Genomic DNA, 20,472 nt, shown 5'->3' on the forward strand with positions numbered 1-20,472 from the left:
ATGGTGCCCAACTGACATAGGCTATTTCTAGATGTTGCTTAGAGCTCTGAGAGAAAGAAAGCTGAGATTTCTGCTCTTCTTTCCAAACTTGGGGTCCATGGGGTACAGGTACAGGTCAGAATGGTGTCGGGGCGGCATCTCCTGGTCACTGGGAGAATTACAGCCACATCTGGGGATTCTGGGCCCAGGGGTACAATACAGACACCAAGACCTAAGAGGAATTTCTGGGAGACAGTCTACAAAGGGCACCCCGCCTCCTCTCAGAGCAAGCTCTCTCCCAGACTCAGTCACAACTTGAGACTAAGGGCCCAGAGTCTACCTTTGGGGAGCAGCCTTTAGAGGCAGGTGCACAGGGAGTTATGTCAGCCTCATTTTACAGATGAAAAAGCCGAGGGCATGAGAAGTTAGTGCTGCCCCACTGTTCTGTAGCCAGTTATTGAAAGAAGCTGAATCAGAACCTGTTTGTCACAAGATGTCCTGTCCCACACAGAACCCACCCACCCAGCTCTCTCTGGCAACCCATATAGGACCTAGCCCCCTGAAAGTGTGGAAAACCGCCTGCCTACAGGGTGAGGGCTGGGGGAGCACCCCTTCTTCTGCTCTACACTTTCTGCTACATGTATGGCCATGTCCCCCTGCAGCTCAGATTGAAGTGATCCCCTGTAAGATCTGCGGGGACAAGTCTTCGGGGATCCACTATGGTGTCATCACCTGTGAAGGCTGTAAGGTAAGAGAGGGGTGGGGGCTGGAGAGAGGGAGGGGCATGATGAAGAAGCCAGGACCCCAAAGTCCAAGTCCCAGCAAGAACTCAAAGAAATGGGGAAGATAGATATATACACATACATACATTATACATGTTTTATATGTCCACACATGTATTCATATGAATATACACATATTATAATATGATATTTTCACATGTGTATTGTATAGATAGATAAATGGGTAAAACTATAAAAACACTCATACAGAGTAAAGTAGAACCTTTTATTGTACCAAGTAATTTATTTTCAACTCCTTGAAACAAAAACACACTAAAACGATTTATTTCTCTACTTTTCTTACCATGATGTTCCCTTTGCCTCATGAGGATTCTGGGCCATCATTGTGGAAATTCTGACTTCCATTCTGCTGTGACAGGTCTGTGGCCACTTCATAGTTTCCTGTCTCCCCCTTCAATATCCAGCTTAAGAGGGAGAAAGACCCAGGGCACGACTCCCAAGTGACCGATCCTGGCTAAGGTGGGAGGCCTAGCGGCCTGGTCCCAATCCCTCCCTCCTCACCCCTTCCTCTGGGCCACAGGGCTTCTTCCGGCGGAGCCAGCAGAACAACGCCAGCTACTCCTGTTCGCGCCAACGAAACTGCCCCATCGACCGCACCAGCCGGAACCGCTGCCAGCACTGCCGCCTGCAGAAGTGCCTCGCCCTGGGCATGTCTCGAGACGGTGAGTGAGCCCATGGAGTCCATCAGGACCAGGGGCGCCTTTAGCACGCCGGACATCAGGGTGAGGAGGGCCCTTAGATCAGAGAACGTCGGGGTGAGGGGGATTCTTAGAACCATGTCAAAGCTGACATGGGCCTTAAGATAAAAAAAAAAATAGAATTCCAGAAACAGACTCATAATGATAACAAGAGCAATTCTTCTTGTATTTCGGAGATTTGTTATTTTTCTTGGGAAGGGTATTTCCCCCATCAATGAAGATTTCAATGCCTCTGACTCTTTTTTTCCTCAATAATATTTTATTTTACCAAATGCATGTAAAAATAATTTTCAGCATTCGTTTTTGTAAAACTTTGTTCCAAATTTTTCTCTCTCCCTCCCTTATCTTCCTCCTCTCCAAGAAAGCAAGGAACGTGATAGAGGTTAAATATATGCTAGTTTTAAAATATATTTCCATGTTTGTCATGCCGTGCATGAGTTATTGTTCCTAATTTAAAAAAAATTTTCTTTGGTGCTCTTTTTTTAAACATTGTAACTCTCCAATCAATGAATCAGCAAGCACTTAATAAGGGTCTGTTACATACAGGCACGGTGCTGATTACTAGGATACAAAGACAGTGTTAAGATCGCCCTTCCTAGCAGAAATTCACTTGGGGAGTGACTGGCAAGGAGGATGACTATTGAGTGCTTCTCTCCGCCCCTCACTAGGACCTTTCTTGTAACAAACCAGCGTGGCCGAGCAGAACAAACCCGGGACTAAGTGTAGCCTTCATTTGGCACCTCGCCATCTTTCTACTGAGAGATGCTTCCGGTCCTTGGAACTGTCACTTTGGGTCATTTTTTTTAACTTTTTATTTTCAAACATATGCATGGAGGGTTTTTCAGCGCTGACTCCTCCAACTTCTCCCCTCCTTCCCTCCGCACCTTTCCTTAGATGGCAAGTCATCCAGAATGTTCAACATGTTAAAGTATATGTTGAATCCAATATATGTCTACATATTCATACAATCATCATGCTGCCCAAAAAAATCAGATCAAAAAGGGAAAAATGAGAAGGAAAGCAAAGCGCAAGTGAGCCGCAGAGCATGCTCTGTGGGGCCGCCCTCAGCCCCCACTGCTCTCTGGGGTAGCCGGCTCTCTTCACTGGAAGGGAGTTCTAAAGTTACCGTAGCCGCCCTGTAAGTGACTTCCCTAACTCTACATTTTTACCCTTAGACGCACGAGCGGACCATGCGCCAGATACACATGTGCACACACACATTATAGACCCACACCTTCCCAAGTCCCTCGGAATTCTTCCTCCGTATCACTGAATACCACTCGGCTGTTTCACGCGGCATGAGTGGTTTGAAAGCCTCCCCGGCCAGTGAGCACGCCTTCCTTCTAGTTCTGCACTGGAGGAAAGAAGGGCGTCGCTCCTCTCTGTGACTGAGGGTGCTAAGGCCCCGGGCATGGGGTTCACCCTCTAAGTGGCTCTCTGTGACCCCAGGTTTGTTCTGGAGCCCCACGCAGAGCTCCCTGCGCCGGAGCCGGTCCTCCGCGGGCTGGCTTGGTTTCTCTGTCCCGCTGCAAGAAGCAGGGTGCGGGGGGAACCTCTGAGGGGCCTTTCTCTCAGGCTAAGACGGTCGCATTCTCTCACGTGATGCTGTTTTTTAAGGCTTTTTCTGACTCCCTTTTTCTTACACATCCTTCATTTCCAAACATATGGCTAGCTTCCCCTGTTCCTAAAATCCAAGCCCTAAAACCGGCTCCTCGCCCTCGCAGCGGTCAAGTTCGGCCGGATGTCCAAGAAGCAGAGGGACAGCCTGTACGCCGAAGTGCAGCGCCATCAGCAGAGCCAGGAGGCCGGCCGGTCGGCGGACGCCAGCGGCCTGCTGCCCAGGGACGGCCCGCACGTGGCCGGCAGCCTCGCGGACCTGGAGGCCCTCTCGGGCCTGCCGGAGGGGCTGCTCTTTGACATGCCGCTCAGCCCCGAGGAGACGGAAGCGGGCGCCGCGGCCGCCCCCTACTACGCGCTGGACCTGCTCGGCTCGGCCCAGCCCTCCCCGGAGCCCACGTGCCTGGAGACGCTGTACGAGATGGGCCTGGACCCTGCGGGCCTGGCGCACGGCGGAGCTCCCGGGACGCCCTCGGACCGCGACATTGGTCAGTGGTCTCAGGGGGCGCTGGTCTCCGGGTCCCTCCCCCCGCCTCGGAGAGGCGGGAGAAAGCCCAACCCACCCGAGATAGGGCGACTTCCCGCCGTCTGTCCCCAGTCTGTCCTTGAAGGTGGGCAGGGCTCGGGGCCTCGGCGTGACAGGAGCGGGGCCGTGGCGAGTCAGGGGTGCCCGCCCACAGGGGCGCGTCCTGCCCTCCATCACATCCGAAGGGCCAAGGACCCTCTTCTGACCCTGGAACAAAGAGGAAGTTTAGAAGCATCTTTATAGAGGGGCCAAGTAGCGCAGGGAGAGAGCCCCAGCCCTGGAGTCAGGAGGCCGTGTGACCCTGGGCAAGCCACTTAACCCCGCCCCCGGAATATATATGAAGGCCTCTAAAGGCTCCTACAGAGGAGAGACCCGCAGTGGAGTGTGGGATCCCTCTGGCAAACCACCCTCTCCATCCCCGGGGAGTGCAGGAGAAATCAGGTTACAGAACACCACATCAGTAAAGCGTTTGCTTATTGAGTACCTCCTAGGAGCCAGGGATTTTCGGGCCGGAGACATAACTTCAAAAGTAACACGTCTTTATCCGTAGGGATTTATGAGAGAGAGCAGGTGCTCCTGTGGGTATGTGCAACATCAATACAGGGTCATGTGGGGCTGTTAGCCATAGCTAAAAAATGCTCGCGGGGAAGGTGATGGTTCATTTGAGTCTTGCCGGAGATTAGGGATTGTAAGAGGAGGGGTAAGAAGGAGGACATTCTTGGTGTGAGGAACCGTCAGTCCCAAGGGAGAAGGCGGCTGAGGGAACGGAACTAGAAAGGGGGGAAACCGGCACTCGCCGGCGCACCTCAGAGATGGGGAGAGCTAATTGTTGTTGTAGCACCAGGTCTTGGATGGGGTACCTCCCTGCTGTCCAACTACTTGCCTTTGAGACATTGTCTAACAGATAAGTGGGAGGTTCTAGGAAAAAGCACTGGTTTTCCAATGTCTCCTAACATGTCCAGCCATTTATAATGGCAGATCATAGAAAACTGTTGTCTTCAAAATGCATATATAATAATAACAGTAAAGGTTTGTCTCTATTATTCCCCAGTGCCCAGAGAATCTTAGAACCACGATGCTGGAAAGCAACATTACAATATAGAATACCAGAGCTTTAGGATGGATAACTGCAGGGCTGGGAGGGCCCTTAGAACCCAGGAGGTCAGAGCTGGGAGAGCCCTTAGAACCCGGGAGGTCAGAGCTGGGAGGGCCCTTAGAACCCGGGAGGTCAGAGCTGGGAGGGCCCTTAGAACCCGGGAGGTCAGAGCTGGGAGGGCCTTTAGAACCCAGGAGGTCAGAGCTGGGAGGGTCATTAGAACACAGGAGGTCAGAGCTGGGAGGGCCCTTAGAACCCAGGAGGTCAGAGCTGGGAGGGCCTTTAGAACCCAGGAGGTCAGAGCTGGGAGGGCCTTTAGAACCCAGGAGGTCAGGGCTGTAAGAGAGCTGTAAGTCCAACCCCATTATTTTCCAGATGAAATGAGTTCCAGAAAGAAGTTATTTCTTACTCCCTATGTCATAAAGTGAGGCTCAGGTTATACAATCTTAGAATTGGGACAGTAGATATTATCTAAGACTCTCAAGGTCTTCCAGACGCTGGTCCAAAGTCCTTTTGGCAGACATGCCCTCCTCTTCCCCCAGCTCCTGGAGGTACTTGCACTCACGTAGCAAGGTTTGGACTGGTTGTCCCCTTATTTCTCTCTGTACAGGTCAGAGCACAAGGGCTCTTGTGATCCCAGGGCTGCCACACGGAGACAGACTAACTCAGAGTTCTCTTTTGCCTAAAAGCCAAAGTCTCCGAGGCCATTAGGACTAAAGTCTAAAATTTATTGGATCAAGCTTTAGGGCTAGAAGAGGTTTTGAAAGATGTCTAATTACCTTTTTTTAGACTTGAGCAAAAACCGAGATCCAGAGAGAGATGGAATGTCTTATCTTTAGTGCCACTTGTAAAAGTGGCAAAGATGATAACAAGGGTGACATGACCTTGCTTCTTAAGTCCCATAGTTCTAGGATGAACACCACCACCCCCCTCTTCAAGCCTGAAAGAAGAAAATTTAGGACATATTTCTGACTGTCCTACTTACCCAGCAGGGAATAAACTTGAGATAGGACAGGCTGAGATTATAAATAGATCGAAACAAGGCTAAAAGAAATCCCCTGTTGACATATGGGACTTTTAGGAGGGCTGGAGCTGGGGTCTAGGATCCTCTTTGGAGGGGACCATGAAGGGAAGCTACCTGGGCACCTATTAGTGCCAGGGACTGAAAGCCCAGTGGATCATAGTATCAGAGCTGAGAGGGAATCCATTTATTATCTAACTCTCTCATTTTACAGATGGGGAAATTGAGGTATTGAGAGCAGAAGGAATATGTCAGGCAATAATAGGGCTGCATTTGGAGCCAAGAACTCCCTTTACAATTTATGGGCTTTTCCACAGTACCATTGTGGTCTGCTAGTGATATCTCTAAGATTGGGTAGACAGACAGACAGACAGACGGATGATGGATGGATAGATGGATGGGTGGGTGGATGGATGGATGTATATATGGATGGATAAGACAGAAATAGAGAAATAGAGATAGGTAGATAAATAAACATTCATTAATTGCTAATTATGTGCTAAGCATTAAACTAAGTGCTAGAAATGCAAATACAATTAAGCAAAATTATCCTTGCCTCAAGGAGATTACAACCTAATAGGGGAAAGCTAAAAAGAGTGGAGTAAAGTAGGGTAGTGTGTGACTCTGGGCAAGATAACACTTAGAGCACGGTTCTTGCAGAGCAGGGCAAAGGACAAATCTGGGGGTATACACTAGAAGTGGAAAGAATGACTCTTTGAACAGTATTCTGTGTGTGGGGGTTACCCAAGGCAACCCACTCCTGTCCCTTTTCTTCTCATCATAAGTTATATTTATTTTTATTAGATTAGATAATTAGATAGTAAATTTACATTCTATAAGTAAAGACTGTTGATTTTTTTTATTTGTATCTTCCCAGCACCTCATGTAATGTTTTATACATTCTCCTTTTTGAGGAGGGAGAGGGTTGGACCTGTGATTTCCTTGAGGTAAAAATATTCCTTGTTAAGAAAAATTCTCCTACCAATGTAGATTAAAACTTTTAAAAAAAATTTTTTAACATAAGGCCTTAGAACAAAAATCCTTAACCCTCTTTATGTCCTGGACCCCTTTAGCAATCTGATGAAACCTATGGGCCCCTTCTCAAAATAATATTTTTAAATAATTAAAGGAAATGCCAAATTTCAGTTAGAGATATTGAGAAAAAAAAAAAAAAAAGATGTGTTTTTTCTCCACCTTTTTTCACAAACAATGTCAGTCTTTCCTCAGAACCTCTCCCTACCCTCCTGAGCTGGGCACCAAAGGTTGAGAATCCCTGTCTTGGAGAATTGTCTGGGGCACTAAAATATGAAATGACTTGCCCAGGGCCACAAGTCAATACACACACACATGTATGGACATATACATACAGGTATATGGGTATATATATGCACACACACACACACACACACACATACACACACACACACATATATAATATTCATCCATAGTTTAATCTGTAGCTATAGCTATATCTTTTGTGACTTTTCTGGGAATATCTCCTCTCTCTTAGGCTAAGGTTTCAATAAAGTGGGATGAAACTATCTTCCTCAGAACAAACCATTATAGTAACAGCTAGCATTTGTAAAGAGCTTTAAGGTTTACCAAGAACTTTGCAAATATTATCTCCTTTGATTCTCACAACAACCATGGGAAACAGATGCTACTTTTATTTCCATTTTACAGATGAGCAAACTGAGATGGAAATCATTTGAGTGACTTGCCCAGGATCATATGACTAGTAAGACAGAATTGAAACTTGGTTTCCAAGTCCAGCATTCTATCCACTGCTAGTTTTAGTTGCCTAGGATAGTTAGTGCTTTTTGTAAAGTCAAAGGTACTATAGAAAAAAAATGGCTATTATTATAGTTTATTTTTTTCTCAATTACATATAATTTTTTAAAATTCAAATTCCAAATTATTTCCTTCTCTCTCCTCCCCCTTCCTTGAGAAGGCAAGCAATTTGATATGTCTATTATTATGACTTATATATATATATATATATACACACACATATATATATTTAAATCAGACTTATGATTTCATCTGTGTAAAGGGCCCCTAGTGATAAACCCCCTCTAACAACAGCAATCTTTCTCTGCAATCAGCAATCTTAAGAGAGTTGCCTTGGGGAGAAAGAAATGACATCTTGTAGACTATCTCAGAGACCGATTGTTCTTGACATTAATAAATCCAAAAAGGTAAGAAGGACCAGAGTCATTTTGGGGGACAGATCTCCATGAAGAATTTAGGGAATTTCATTGGCAGTCACACAGGTGAGAAGAGATGAGAGGGGTTGGCAGAGCATGGAAGGATGTTCATATAAGGGTCTCCTTCCCCTCACAGAACGAGTGGCCCAGAATGTCATCAGGTCCCATCGGGAGACCTGCCAGTACACAACAGAAGAGCTGAAGAGGCTAGCCTGGGCCCAGTACACCCAGGAGGAGCTGTGCAGCCTGCAGGCAAAGGTACAGATAGCCCCTCCCTTTCCTCCTGCCTTCTCTCTGCTGGCCCCTGCCTCCTATCACTAGCCTGGGTCGATTTAGCCACTTGTCAGAGATGAGAGCTGGAGCAGGCAATGTGGTTTAGTGGTTAGAGTGCTGGCAGTAGGCAGCCTGGGGTCCAAGCCCCGCCACTGACATATACCACCTGTGTGACCCCAGTGACTCTTAGCTAAAAAAGTTAAACTAAAACCTAAAACTGGGACCCAGTTTTCACCTAAAATGAGGCTGTTGGACTTGGTGCCGCCTAAGGTCCTGCTAGCTTGGAAGAGGGAGTTTCTCAGCAGGAGCTTCCTTACCCACTGAATTCACAGGTTTTCTCCTCATCCCCCTCCAACAAAACCTTAGAACTGAAAGGATCATTAGAAGCTCTAGGGAGCAGTCGGGGGGAATATTCCTTCAGTGTCCTCTATAAATCCTCCCTAAAGAGTCCTTCCTTTTATATCCAGTTCAAAGCTGCCTCCCTGTACACATGTACTCGTTGAATCTGGTCCTAGACCCCCCTGGGCTGGCCACCAAGCCCATGTTTTCTCTTCTTTCCAGTAGTGAAGCTCATGCTCCCTTTCTCAGCCTTGGGAGGAGGGGATAGAGCATCCAGGTGGGATCCAAGCAAGGAATTCTTTTAGAAATGTTGAACATCCAAGATAATGTAATCCTATGACATACTAAGATCAAAAGATATATTTTCCAATGAAATAATTAATGACCTTATACAGTTTTAATATCTGTTTATCTTAAAAACCATGATTGAATCTCTTTTAATGTTTTTTAACCTTTTTAATATTATGTTCATTTTCAAAAACTGTATATTCCTTTTGTTTCCTGGAAGAAAAAGTAGGAAAGGGACGGGGAAAACCAGGTCAGCAAAATGAACCATTCATTATTTTATTTAATTTTAAATGCAAAAATAAGTTCTCTCTCTCTCTTTTTTTTTAGGCAATCAAGATTAAGTAACTTGCTTAGGGGTCACACAGTTAATGCCTGAGACTAATTTTGAATTAAGGTTCTCCAGACTGCAAGTTCATTGCCCTCTCCACCATGCAACTTAGCTGCCCAAAACAATGACATTATAACATATTACATTTAACATTTAATAATAATAGCTAGCATTTTAAAGTACTTACTATGTGCCAGGTACCACAGCTAAGTATTTCATGATTATTATCTCATTTGAGCCTTACAACAACCCTGGGAAGTAGGTACTATTATTATCTCTATTTCCCAGGTGTGGAATTGACACAAAAAGGTTAAATGATTTCCTCAGCTAGTAAGTGTATGAGGCTAGATTCTAATTCATATCCTCCTGATTCTAAACCTGATATCAACCAGATCATAGAATCATAGATTTAGGACCAGAAGGAACCTAAAAATCTTAATCACTTCATTTTATTTAAAAAGAAATTAAAGACCAAGAGAGTGACCCACAGCCAATAAATAAGTAGGGATTCCAATCTCTGTCCTCCTGATGAAAGCCTGGACAGCCTTTAGTTATCAATTTGAGAGCTAAATAACTGGGGAGTGAATCTCCTCTGAGAGTACAAAGATTATTATATCCATTTGACAGAAGAGGAAACTGAGCCTCAGAAACATGAAAGGCATTTTCTGGATAACAGAACTAGGAAGAGACAAAGCTGGTATTCAAAATCAGATCTGATTTACTTTTCTTTTTTATTATTATTATTTTTTCTTCACTTCCATTTTCCAATGTAGCTACACTGCCAGCCACTTTCCATTACACATTTTTCTTTCTTGAGGCAATTGGAGTTAAGTGACTTGGTGAAGGTCACATAGCTAATAAGTCTTAAGTGTCTGAAGCCAAATTTGAATTCAGGTCCTCTTGACTCCAGAGTCAGTCCTCTTGACTTATCAGTCAAGTCTGAACTATGTCCCTATACCCTCAACTTTTCAGAGATGGGAAGGAGATCCAGCATTTTTTTTTTTTTTACTTTTACTTTTTAAAAATTTATTTAGTATTTTATTTTCCCCAGTTGCTAGATAAGAACAATTTTTAACATTTGTTTTTAAAACTTTGAGTTCTAAATTCTTTTCCTTCCTTCCTCCCTACCCTCCCTCATTGGCAAGACAAGCAATCTGATATAGATTACACATGTGTAATGTTGTAAAACATTTCCATATTAGTCATGTTGCAACAAAAAAAAAACCTTTAAGAAAAATAAAATTAAAAAAATATGCTTCAATCTGTATTCAGACTCTCAGTTCTTTCTCTGAGGATGGTTAGCATTTTTCATGAGTCCTCCAGTTTTCTTGGATCATTGTATTGCTATCAGTAGCTAAGTCTTCATATTGATCATCTTATAATACTGCTGCCACTCTGTTCACAGTACATTTCACTTGGCATCAGTTCATGGAAGTCTTTCCAGGTTTTTCTGAGAGCATCCTGCTCATCATTCCTTATGCCATGATATTCATCGTAATCATGTATCACAATTTGTTTAGTCATTCCTCAATTGATGGGCCAACAGTAAAGAGCTGCTATAAATAATTTGTACATATAGATCCTTTTCCTTTTTGTTTTTATTTCTTTTATGATACAGACCTAGAGGTAGTACTGCTGGATCACAACATATGCATGGTTGTTATACGCTTTTGGGCATAATTCCAAATTGCTCTGCAGAATGGTTGAATCAGTTCACAACTCCACCAACAATGTATTAGTGTCTCATTTTCCCCACATCCCTTCCAATATTTATCAATTTCTTTTTCTTTTCTATTATCTCATCAAATAGATATGAGGTGGTACCCCAGAATAGGTTTTGTTTGCATTTCTTCAATCAGTATGAATTAGAGGATTTTTTTTTCCATATGGCTGTGCAGCCTTGATTACTTCATCTGAAAACTGTTCATATCTTTTGATCAAATTTTTATAAATTTGATTCAGTTCTCTATGTGTTTGAGAGATGAAACCTTTATTAGAGAAATTTGCTTTGATTTTTTTTCATAGTTACTATTCCTAAATGTATTTCCCTACATCTTATTCCCCCCTATTTGTTCTATTCTCTCTCCCCTTTTACCTTGTTCCTCCTCAATAATGTTCCTCTCTCAATTTGCCCTTCCTTTTATCATTCTCCACTTATCCCCTTTTCCTCCTACTTTTAAGATAGATTTCTGTACCCCATTAAGTGTGTATGTTATTTCTTCTTTGAGCCAGTTCTAATGAGAGTAAGATTCACTCATTCTTCCTTACCTTCCCCCTCTCTCCCTCCACTATAAAAGCTTTTTCTTGCCTCTTTTTTTGTGAGATAACTTTACTTCTCTTTTTCTCTCTTTCCCACTGTATTCCTCTATTTCCCCTTAATTTTATTTTTTTCAGATATCATCCCTTTATATTCAACTCACAACTGTTCCCTCTGTTTCTGTATAATCCTTCTAACTGCCTTAATAATGAGGAAGTTTTTATGAGTTACAAGTATCATCTTCCCATGTAGTAATGTAAACAGTGATTTTCCTTAACTGTTTACCTTTTTATGCTTCTCTTGAGTCTTATATTTTCTGAACACCAAATTTTCTATTCTTATCTTTTCTTTTTCTTATCTTTTCATAAGGAATTTTAAAGTCCTCTATTTCATTGAATATTCTTTTTTTCTCAGTTTTCCTGAGTAAATAATTCTTGGTGATAACCCTAGTTCTTTTGCTAGGAATATCCTTGAAATATCATATTCCAAGCCCTCTGATCCTTTCAAGTAGAAGTTGTGAAATCTTGTGTTATCCTGACTATGGCTGCAAGATACTTCTTTTTCACTGCTTACAATATTTTCTCCTTGAACCGGGAGGTCTGGAATTTGACTATAATATTTCTAGGAGTTTTCATTTTGGGATCTCTTTCAGGAGATGATTGGTGGATTCTTTCAATTTCCATTGAACTAATATAATTCTAGAATATCAGGGCAGTTTTCCTTAATCATTTTTTGAAAGATGATGTCTAAGATCTTTTTTTTTTTTTCATCATGGCTTTCAGGTAGTCCAATCATTTTTAAATTATCTCTCCTGGATCTGTTTTTCAGGTAAGTTGTTTTTCCAGTGATATATTTCACATTATCTTCTTTTTTCATTCTTTTGGTTTTATTTTATTGTTTCTTGATTTTTCATAAAGTCATTAGTTTCCATTTGCTCAATTCTCGTTTTTAAGAAATTATTTTCTTCAGTGAGCTTTTATACCTTTTTCCATTTATCCAGTTCTTCTTTTTAAGGCACTCCTCTTTTCATTGGCTTTTTGTATCTTTTTCTATTTTGCTGAAGCAATTAGGGTTAAGTGACTTGCCCAGGGTCACACAGTCAGGAAGTATTAAGTATCTGAGGCCAGATCTGAGCTCAGGTCCTTCTGATTTCTGGTTTGTTTTTTTTAAAGTATTATTTTCTTCAGTATTTTTTGTATGTTTCTTTTAGGAGGCTGTTGATTTGTCTTTAATGATTTTCTTACATCATTCTCATTTCTCTTCCCAGTTTTTCCTCTACCTCTCATATTTGAGATTTTCAGAGTCCTTTTGGAGTTCTTCCATAGCCTGAGAGGTTTCAAAGAGAGGATATTTGATTTTATTATCTTCTTCTTGTGTTTCTTGACCTTCCTTGTCACCATAGTAACTTTCTATGGTCAGAATTTTTTTTTGTTTGCCCATTTCCCCAGCATCTTTCTTGACATTTATTTAACTCTTTGTTAAAGTAGGCCTTTGCTTCCAGGATAGAAGGGACACTGTTCCAAGCTTCAGGGTTCTTGTTTTCAGGGGTAATTTTGAAAACCTGCAAGTTTTTGGTTCTTCCAAGGTAGGATAATCTAGGGGGAGGTGTGTCCACTCCTCTCCTGGCCTGTGTCCTAGTATATGAGTGACCACAAGTACTCTTTTCTCCTGGAAGTGGACAAGAGTCCTCATTCTACTGTGGCCACAAACTCTGACACATTAGTGCTCCTCCCTGCCCTGGGATTGCCAGGATCGTTTCCCAGGTCTGAGTAGGGACAGAGCAACAGAGCCCTGCCTCAGTGCTAACACAGACACTCCTGGAGTCTCCTTCTGACCACTTGTGCGGCCCCCGTGCTGTCTGTGGGCTGAAAGCTCTGGAAGCAGCTGCTGTAAATTATAGGGAGTTTTCTCACCAAAAGTTTCCTAAATAAATCCAAAGTCATGAGAGACCAATAAAATCTGAGTTCTGTGCACCCATAAAAATGACTGTGCAAAGCCTCTGGAAATCTGGAATTTGGCCTGTGCTCTAAGGGTCTGAGGGCATCAGGATGGGTCAGGGAAGGGGAGCCGGCCTGAGGCCTGATCCCCATCCTGGCTTCTCCCCAGCCCTGCGAGGTCCTGTGGCAGCAGTGCTCCCTCCAGATCTCCCACGCCATCCAGTTCGTGGTGGAGTTCGCCAAGCGGATCTGCGGCTTCATGGATCTTGATCAGAATGACCAGATCATCCTCCTCAAAGCAGGTGAATCACTGCAGGCCCAGCCCCGATCCTCCTTCTCTCCTAGCTGGGAAGCCTGGGATCGTCGCTCCTGGAGTCCCAGCATCTTTAGGCTTCGAACTGGAAGGAGACCTTAGAGATCGTCCAGTACAAGTCGTTCATTTTATAGATGAGGGAAACAATTATCCGTGGTCACACAGGCAGTAACAGAAGCAAGGCTCAAAAGCATGTCTTCTGGCTCCAAAATCCAGATCTTTTCTCCCCTTGCTCCAGGGTGCCTCCAGACCAGAAGGGGCCTTAAAGGCTCTACTTGCAAGAAAGCTCCTCCACCACCTTCAGACGGCTTCTTGCTTTAATACCTCCAGTGATGGAGATCTCATTACTGACCATCCCTGGCTATGGACATACTGGGCAGTCCTGGCAATGTATTTACTGAGTGCCTACCCCAGCTCTAAATCTGCAGTGTCTTGTGTTGTTAAATAACTAGTTTTTTCTATGTATGAGTCACTCTTCTCTCTGCCATCCACACTTAATTTTCCTCAAAAATGGCTCATGGATTTCCCTTCTTTCTTCCCATCCACAATTTAGAAGAGCCCCTCCCCCCATCCCTCATCCCGTTCCAGCTTCTTATTGGGCCTTGGGGAGAAAGGTTTCCTTCTCTCAAATATATTTAGATTCCAGATCAAAGAAGTTTTTAAAAATGGTTTTGCCTCTGGGAGGAGAGTGGGAGGAGGGGGATGCTGGGCTGTTGGGGTCAGCTCCCTCCTTTTCTTCCCTTTTTTCTCTCCCTTTGCTTGCTCAGGTTGCTTGGAAGTGCTGCTGATCCGGATGGTTCGGGTCTTCAATCCTTTGAACAATACAGTGCTCTTTGACGGCAAATTTGGAGGGATGCAGATGTTCAAAGCTTTGGGTAAGGAAGCCGCTTGGGCTGAGGGAGACCTCCCCAACCAGCCTTCAAAATGGGGTCCGTGAGCATGGCTGCTCCTAGCTACAGCTAAAGGGCTGCTGGGCTTCTTGCCCCTTTCTAGCCACAGAGAGGGTATGTCACCTGGAAGGGGGCATTTACCTCTATGAGCATTCCCTTATATCAGCACAGATCCCGAAAGTCAAAAGCAAGTCCCTGCTGAAAGGGCACACTGCATGTGCTCAGATCACACAGAGTGGAGCCTTGAATCCAGCTCCTGCCCTGGCTCTAGTGCCATGCTCCTTCCACTTTATCCCCTCTGGACCCCTGGCTTTGGGAGGTTGGGGACAGACATTTCCTGCTTCCTCTCCTTCCTGGAGATGGGACCGGGGGAAATATGACCCTCAAAGGGGGCTGGAAATCAGCATAGGACGGGGGACCAGGCCCAGAGCTCATGTTCCTCTCTTTTACCCATGCTCCCTGTCCCTGGTCTGTGCCTCTTCCAGCCTGTGATGACTTAATTGGAGCCATCTTTGAGCTGGAGAGGGGCCTGTGTCGACTGCAGCTGTCAGATGAGGAAATTGCTCTGTTCACGGCAGCTGTCCTGTTGTCCCCAGGTAATGAGGTGTCCTTAGAGAGCTACAGTTATTCATAAACTATAAGGTGTCAGCTGGGGGTCACTTAGAACATGGAAAATCAGAGCTGCAGGGCCCCTGAGAGCCCAGGATGTAAAAGCTGAGAGGGCCTTTAGAACATAGGATATCAGAGCTGGGAGGGCCCTTAGAACCCAGGAGGTCAGAGCTGGGAGGGTCCTTAGAACCCAGGAGGTCAGAGCTGGGAGGGCCCTTAGAACCCAGGAAGTCAGAGCTGGGAGGGCCCTTAGAACCCAGGAGGTCAGAGCTGGGAGGGCCCTTAGAACCCAGGAGGTCAGAGCTGGGAGGGCCCTTAGAACCCAGGAGGTCAGAGCTGGGAGGGCCCTTAGAACCCAGGAGGTCAGAGCTGGAAGGCCCTTAGAACAAAGGATGTCAGAGCTGGGAGGGCCCTTAGAACCCAGGAGGTCAGAGCTGGGAGGGCCCTTAGAACCCAGGATATCAGAGCTGGGAGGGCCCTTAGAGCCCAGGAGGTCAGAGCTGGGAGGGTCCTTAGAACCCAGGATGTCAGAGCTGGGAGGGCTCTTAGAGCCCAGGAGGTCAGAGCTGGGAGGGCCCTTAGAACCCAGGAGGTCGGAGCTGGGAGGGCCCTTAGAACCCAGGAGGTCAGAGCTGGGAGGGCCCTTAGAACCGAGCTGGGAGGGCCCTTAGAACCCAGGAGGTCAGAGCTGGGAGGGCCCTTAGAGCCCAGGAGGTCAGAGCTGGGAGGGCCCTTAGAACCCAGGAGGTCAGAGCTGGGAGGGCCCTTAGAACCCAGGAGGTCGGAGCTGGGAGGGCCCTTAGAACCCAGGAGGTCAGAGCTGGGAAGGTCCTTAGAGCCCAGGAGGTCAGAGCTGGGAGGGCCCTTAGAACCCAGGAGGTCAGAGCTGGGAGGGCCCTTAGAACCCAGGAGGTCAGAGCTGGGAGGGCCCTTAGAACCCAGGAGGTCGGAGCTGGGAGGGCCCTTAGAACCCAGGAGGTCGGAGCTGGGAAGGCCCTTAGAACCCAGGAGGTCAGAGCTGGGAAGGTCCTTAGAACCCAGGAGGTCAGAGCTGGGAGGGCCCTTAGAACCCAGGAGGTCAGAGCTGGGAGGGCCCTTAGAACCCGGGAGGTCAGAGCTGGGAGGGCCCTTAGAACCCGGGAGGTCAGAGCTGGGAGGGCCCTTAGAACCCGGGAGGTCAGGGCTGGGAGGGCCCTTAGAACCCAGGAGGTCAGAGCTGGGAGGGCCCTTAGAACCCAGGAGGTCAGAGCTGGGAGGGCCCTTAGAACACAGGAGGTCAGAGCTGGGAGGGTCTTGGGAATAAAGGGAAGGCTCTTAGAATAGAGAATATCAGAAGTGAAAGGGCCTGTAGGACATGGAATGTCAGAGCTAGGAGGGAACACATCAGAATCATAGAATTTCTGGACTTGCAGAGACCTCAGATGTTATCTAATCCAACTTGTACCTGCACAGAATCCCCTTCCACAATATTCCCAATAAATCACTACCAGCCTGCAGTGAGTATCCTGCACTCTAGGTCCTGAAGCATCTTCTTCCATTTCACCCAGCTCTAATATTAGACATTTTTCTATGTGAAGAATTAAAATCCCGCTAGGTGTCTCAGTGGATTGAATCCAGCCTTGAATTCAGGAGGACCTGAGTTCAAATCTGGTCTCAGACATTTAAGACTTCCTGGCTGTGTGACCCTGGGCAAGTCACTTAACCCCAGCCTCAGAAAAAGAAAAAAAAAAAAAAAAAGAATTAAAATCTGCCCCTCTGTATGTTCCACTCACTGCTCCCTGTTCTTCCTACTGGGACCATAAAAAGCCAGCCTTTCAGACACCTGAAGACTGCTCTAACGCTCCTGTTCCTCTCTCTGATCACCCTGTAATAAGCTTGCCAGCTTTCGTTTTTGTTTATCCTTCCTCCTTTAGACACATCCCAGTTCTTTGGTCCTTCCTAATTGCTTGGGACACCTTACCTGGGGTCAAAAGGCAGACAGTGACAATTCTGATTCTGCCCCCACAGCCTCCCCCCACCTTCCTTCTTCAGCGTTATTACTCTATAAAGATCATAAGATTTCAGTTTTTTATTCTAGAGCCAGAAAAGACCTCTTGGGCATCTAGTCCAAATTCCTCATTTTACAGATAAGGCTAAGATAGTCAGTGTAGAACATGGATTCAAATTCAGGTCCCAAGACCCCAAATTAATTTCTTTCAACTGTTCACTATCTAAAATCTTAGAGCTGGAAGGGAGTTCAAACCATCTCATTCAAGGATTTTTAACAAATTCATGAGCTTGCTTTTTATTTTTTTAATTTCTTGATAATACTTTATTTTTTCCAATTACATATAAAAATAGTTTTAAATATACATTTTAAATTGAAGTTTTTTATTTTCGAAACACATACAAGGATAATTTTTCAACATTGGCCCCTTGCAAAACCTTGTGTTCCAATTTCCCCCCTTTCCCCCAACTCCTCCCGCAATTTAACATCAATATACATTTTTATGAGATTTTGAGTTCCAGGTTTTTTCTCCCTTCCTCCCCCCTCCCCAAGACAGCAAACAATCTGATATAGGTTACCCAGGTACAATCATTTTAAGCATTTCCATATTTGCCATGAACTTGTTTTTAAAAAATATTTTGATAACTATTTTAATACATTTGATTTCCTTTACAATCCTGCGTATTTAAGGCATTTAAAAATATTTATTCTGTCAAGGGGTCTAGAAGCTTCACCACACTGCCAAAGGAGTCCAGGACTCAAGGAAGATTGGTCGCATCCAACATTCCCATTTTACAAATGGGGAAACTGAGGCCCACAGAGCCCTCTAGAGGACTAGAGCTATGTCTATATCGAGTCAGTCGCAGAGCAGGTACTAGGAGCCAGGTTTCTCGTCCTCCATCCCTTTGAAGCGCTTAATGATGTATTTTCTTCTGCTTGCCCTGCGGTGATCCACCCTGCCCCTGGCAGACCGACCCTGGCTTCTTGAAGCGAAGAAGGTCCAGAATCTCCAGGACCAGGTTTTCCTCGCTTTGCAGCACGAGATCCAGAAGCAGCCTTCTCCGGAGGACAGGCTGTCCAAGGTAGAGCCCTCGGGAGACGGGGCGTGGAGACTTGGGGGGCTGAACCGGGGCGACCCCGGCCCTTCCTGCCACCCAGGGTGCGAGCCGGCCATTAGCAGACCTCTGCTCAGGTTGTTCCAAACCCAGATTCAGCACCAGTGTTCTCTCCCAGGGCCCAATTCACCAACCAGCGCCCAAATGAGCTCTCCAGGTGTGGAATGTCACCCCTCTGCTCCCCTCACCCCAATCCGGATACCTCCCGCGGAATCCTGCCCACCCATCATGCCTCAGCTCAGGTCCCGCCTCCTCCGGACACTTCCCCTAAGGGCCTGGGTGGGAACAAGCCCCATCTCCTCCGCCGTCTCACCCCGGGCCTCCTGCTGCGCACTGGGGGGGGAGGGGGGGGCGTTTTCTGTTCCACGCTTCCTACCCCCTCCCAGCCTGGAGGCTCCTGAGGGCAGAACTCTTGTCTTCTTAATTATTACTCACAGAGCAAGGCTTCCAGATAATCGTTTACAAGAATGAACGGCCCAACCTGCATAACACATTATGATTATGAAATGATTTCCATAGCAAGTGCCCAGTGAGGTAGATAGGGCTCCCCATTCTACAGATAACGAACCCGAGGCCCAGAGAGTCAGGTCAATATCTATTTATTTATTTTTCATTAATATTTATTTATTAAATTTATTTATTAAACACCTACTAAGTGCTAAGCACTGGGCTAAGTACCAGACACATAAAGTGCTTTCTCAGGGCTCAGGGAGGAAAGTGGACCTTTGGACTCAGGCCCAGCTTTCAGAATTCTAAAATACAAATGATTATTTTTTTATTATAGTTTTTATTTACCAGATATATGCATGGGTAATTTTGCAACGTTGACAATTGCCAAACCTTTTGTTCCAATTTTTCCCCTCCTTCCCCCCCCCAGATGGCAGGTGGACCAATACATGTTCAATATGTTAAAGTATAAATTAAATACAATATATGAAATACAAACTATTTTTAATCAATTTTTTCTTTTTTTAATAGTATTTAATTTTTCTAAATCTACATATAACAGTTTTCAACATTCATTTCTGTAAGACTGTGTTCCAAATTTTTCTCCCTTCCTCTCTAATCAGCAGATTTTTCAATTAATACATTTTCATATGGGTCCAATAAGTAGTAAATAGTATACAGTAGGTGGTAAATAGATGCATGCTGAAGCATCCCACGCTACTGTGAATCCTTTTGTTTGCCTGACTGAAGGGGGCTGTCAGCACTAATTGAGGGAAGGGAAGCCGCGGACATGTCGGAAAGCAGTTAGGATCTCTACAAAGGTTACGAGTGGAGGGAGAGAATAAGCATTTATTAAGCATCTACTATGTGCTCGTAACTTCATTATTATTAACCCGATTTTATTTGTTATTTTTACGGTTCTATATTTATTTACAGCTGAGGAAACTGAGGCAGGCAGAGGTGACAGGAAGTCCCGCCCTGGCCCAGGTCACTCGGCTAGTAATGTCGGGATCGGCCAGGCCCTCCCCGAGCCCGGAGCTCGGCAGCCCGGGTCCGCGAGCCCCTGGCTCTCGCCCCCGCGCTGACGGCTTCCTTCTTCCCCCTGTAGCTGGTCTCCAAGCTGCCCCTGCTGAAGGCCATCTGCCGCCTGCACCTGGACAAGCTGGAGTGCTTCCGCCTCCTGCACCCGGAGACGGCGCGCCTCTTCCCCCCCCTCTACAAGGAGGTCTTCAACACCGAGCTCCAGTACGGCGCGCTCCGGGACAGCTAGGGGCCGAGCGGCGCCTCCGAGGGAGGGCGGGCCGCGGGAGGGCGGGCGGGGGCGGGGCCGGAGAGCGCGCCTCCGCTCCGAGGAGGGGGAGGGGGCAGGGGGAGGGGACCGCCGCTCCCGGCTGCCTCCACCTCCCCTCCCGAGGTGTGGAAGAGCTGGGGGGAAGCGCCCCCGGCTGGATGTGGGGTGAGGAGGCCGCCCTCGCGGGGGAGTGGCCCTGCCAATGACGGACCAGGCCGCGGCCCCGGCAGCGGGGAGAGTGCCGGACAGGGACCCTCCATCCCCCCATTTGACAGATGGACAAAGCGAGGCGCACCTGGGGTCTCTCCGGAGAGCGCGCTCCGGCCTGGGAACTTCTGGGATTGCCGCGTTCTCTGAGCGAAAACGGGCTGGCCGGAGTGCGGCCGGGCCGAGGAGGAGCCCCTGTCCTCCCCCAGGTGGTCCGAACAGCGGGCCCGGGGGGCAGCCCCAG

At 46.3% G+C, this 20,472-nt stretch overlaps 1 protein-coding gene across 1 annotated transcript; it reads left to right on the top strand.

The window, feature by feature from the left end:
* Positions 1-455: 455 nt before the first annotated feature.
* LOC141563076 (nuclear receptor ROR-beta-like) lies at positions 456-20,037 on the top strand. The gene is made up of 9 exons (XM_074303669.1): positions 456-727; positions 1,303-1,444; positions 3,205-3,585; positions 8,084-8,205; positions 13,539-13,671; positions 14,450-14,557; positions 15,058-15,168; positions 18,138-18,250; positions 19,839-20,037. Exons 1-9 carry the CDS (start codon positions 473-475, stop codon positions 19,998-20,000), a joined length of 1,527 nt encoding a protein of 508 aa, XP_074159770.1. The 5' UTR covers positions 456-472; the 3' UTR covers positions 20,001-20,037.
* The last annotated feature ends 435 nt before the right edge of the window (positions 20,038-20,472 follow it).

The sequence above is a fragment of the Sminthopsis crassicaudata genome, chromosome 1 (assembly GCF_048593235.1).
Source record: "Sminthopsis crassicaudata isolate SCR6 chromosome 1, ASM4859323v1, whole genome shotgun sequence".
Taxonomy (NCBI): Eukaryota; Metazoa; Chordata; class Mammalia; order Dasyuromorphia; family Dasyuridae; genus Sminthopsis; species Sminthopsis crassicaudata.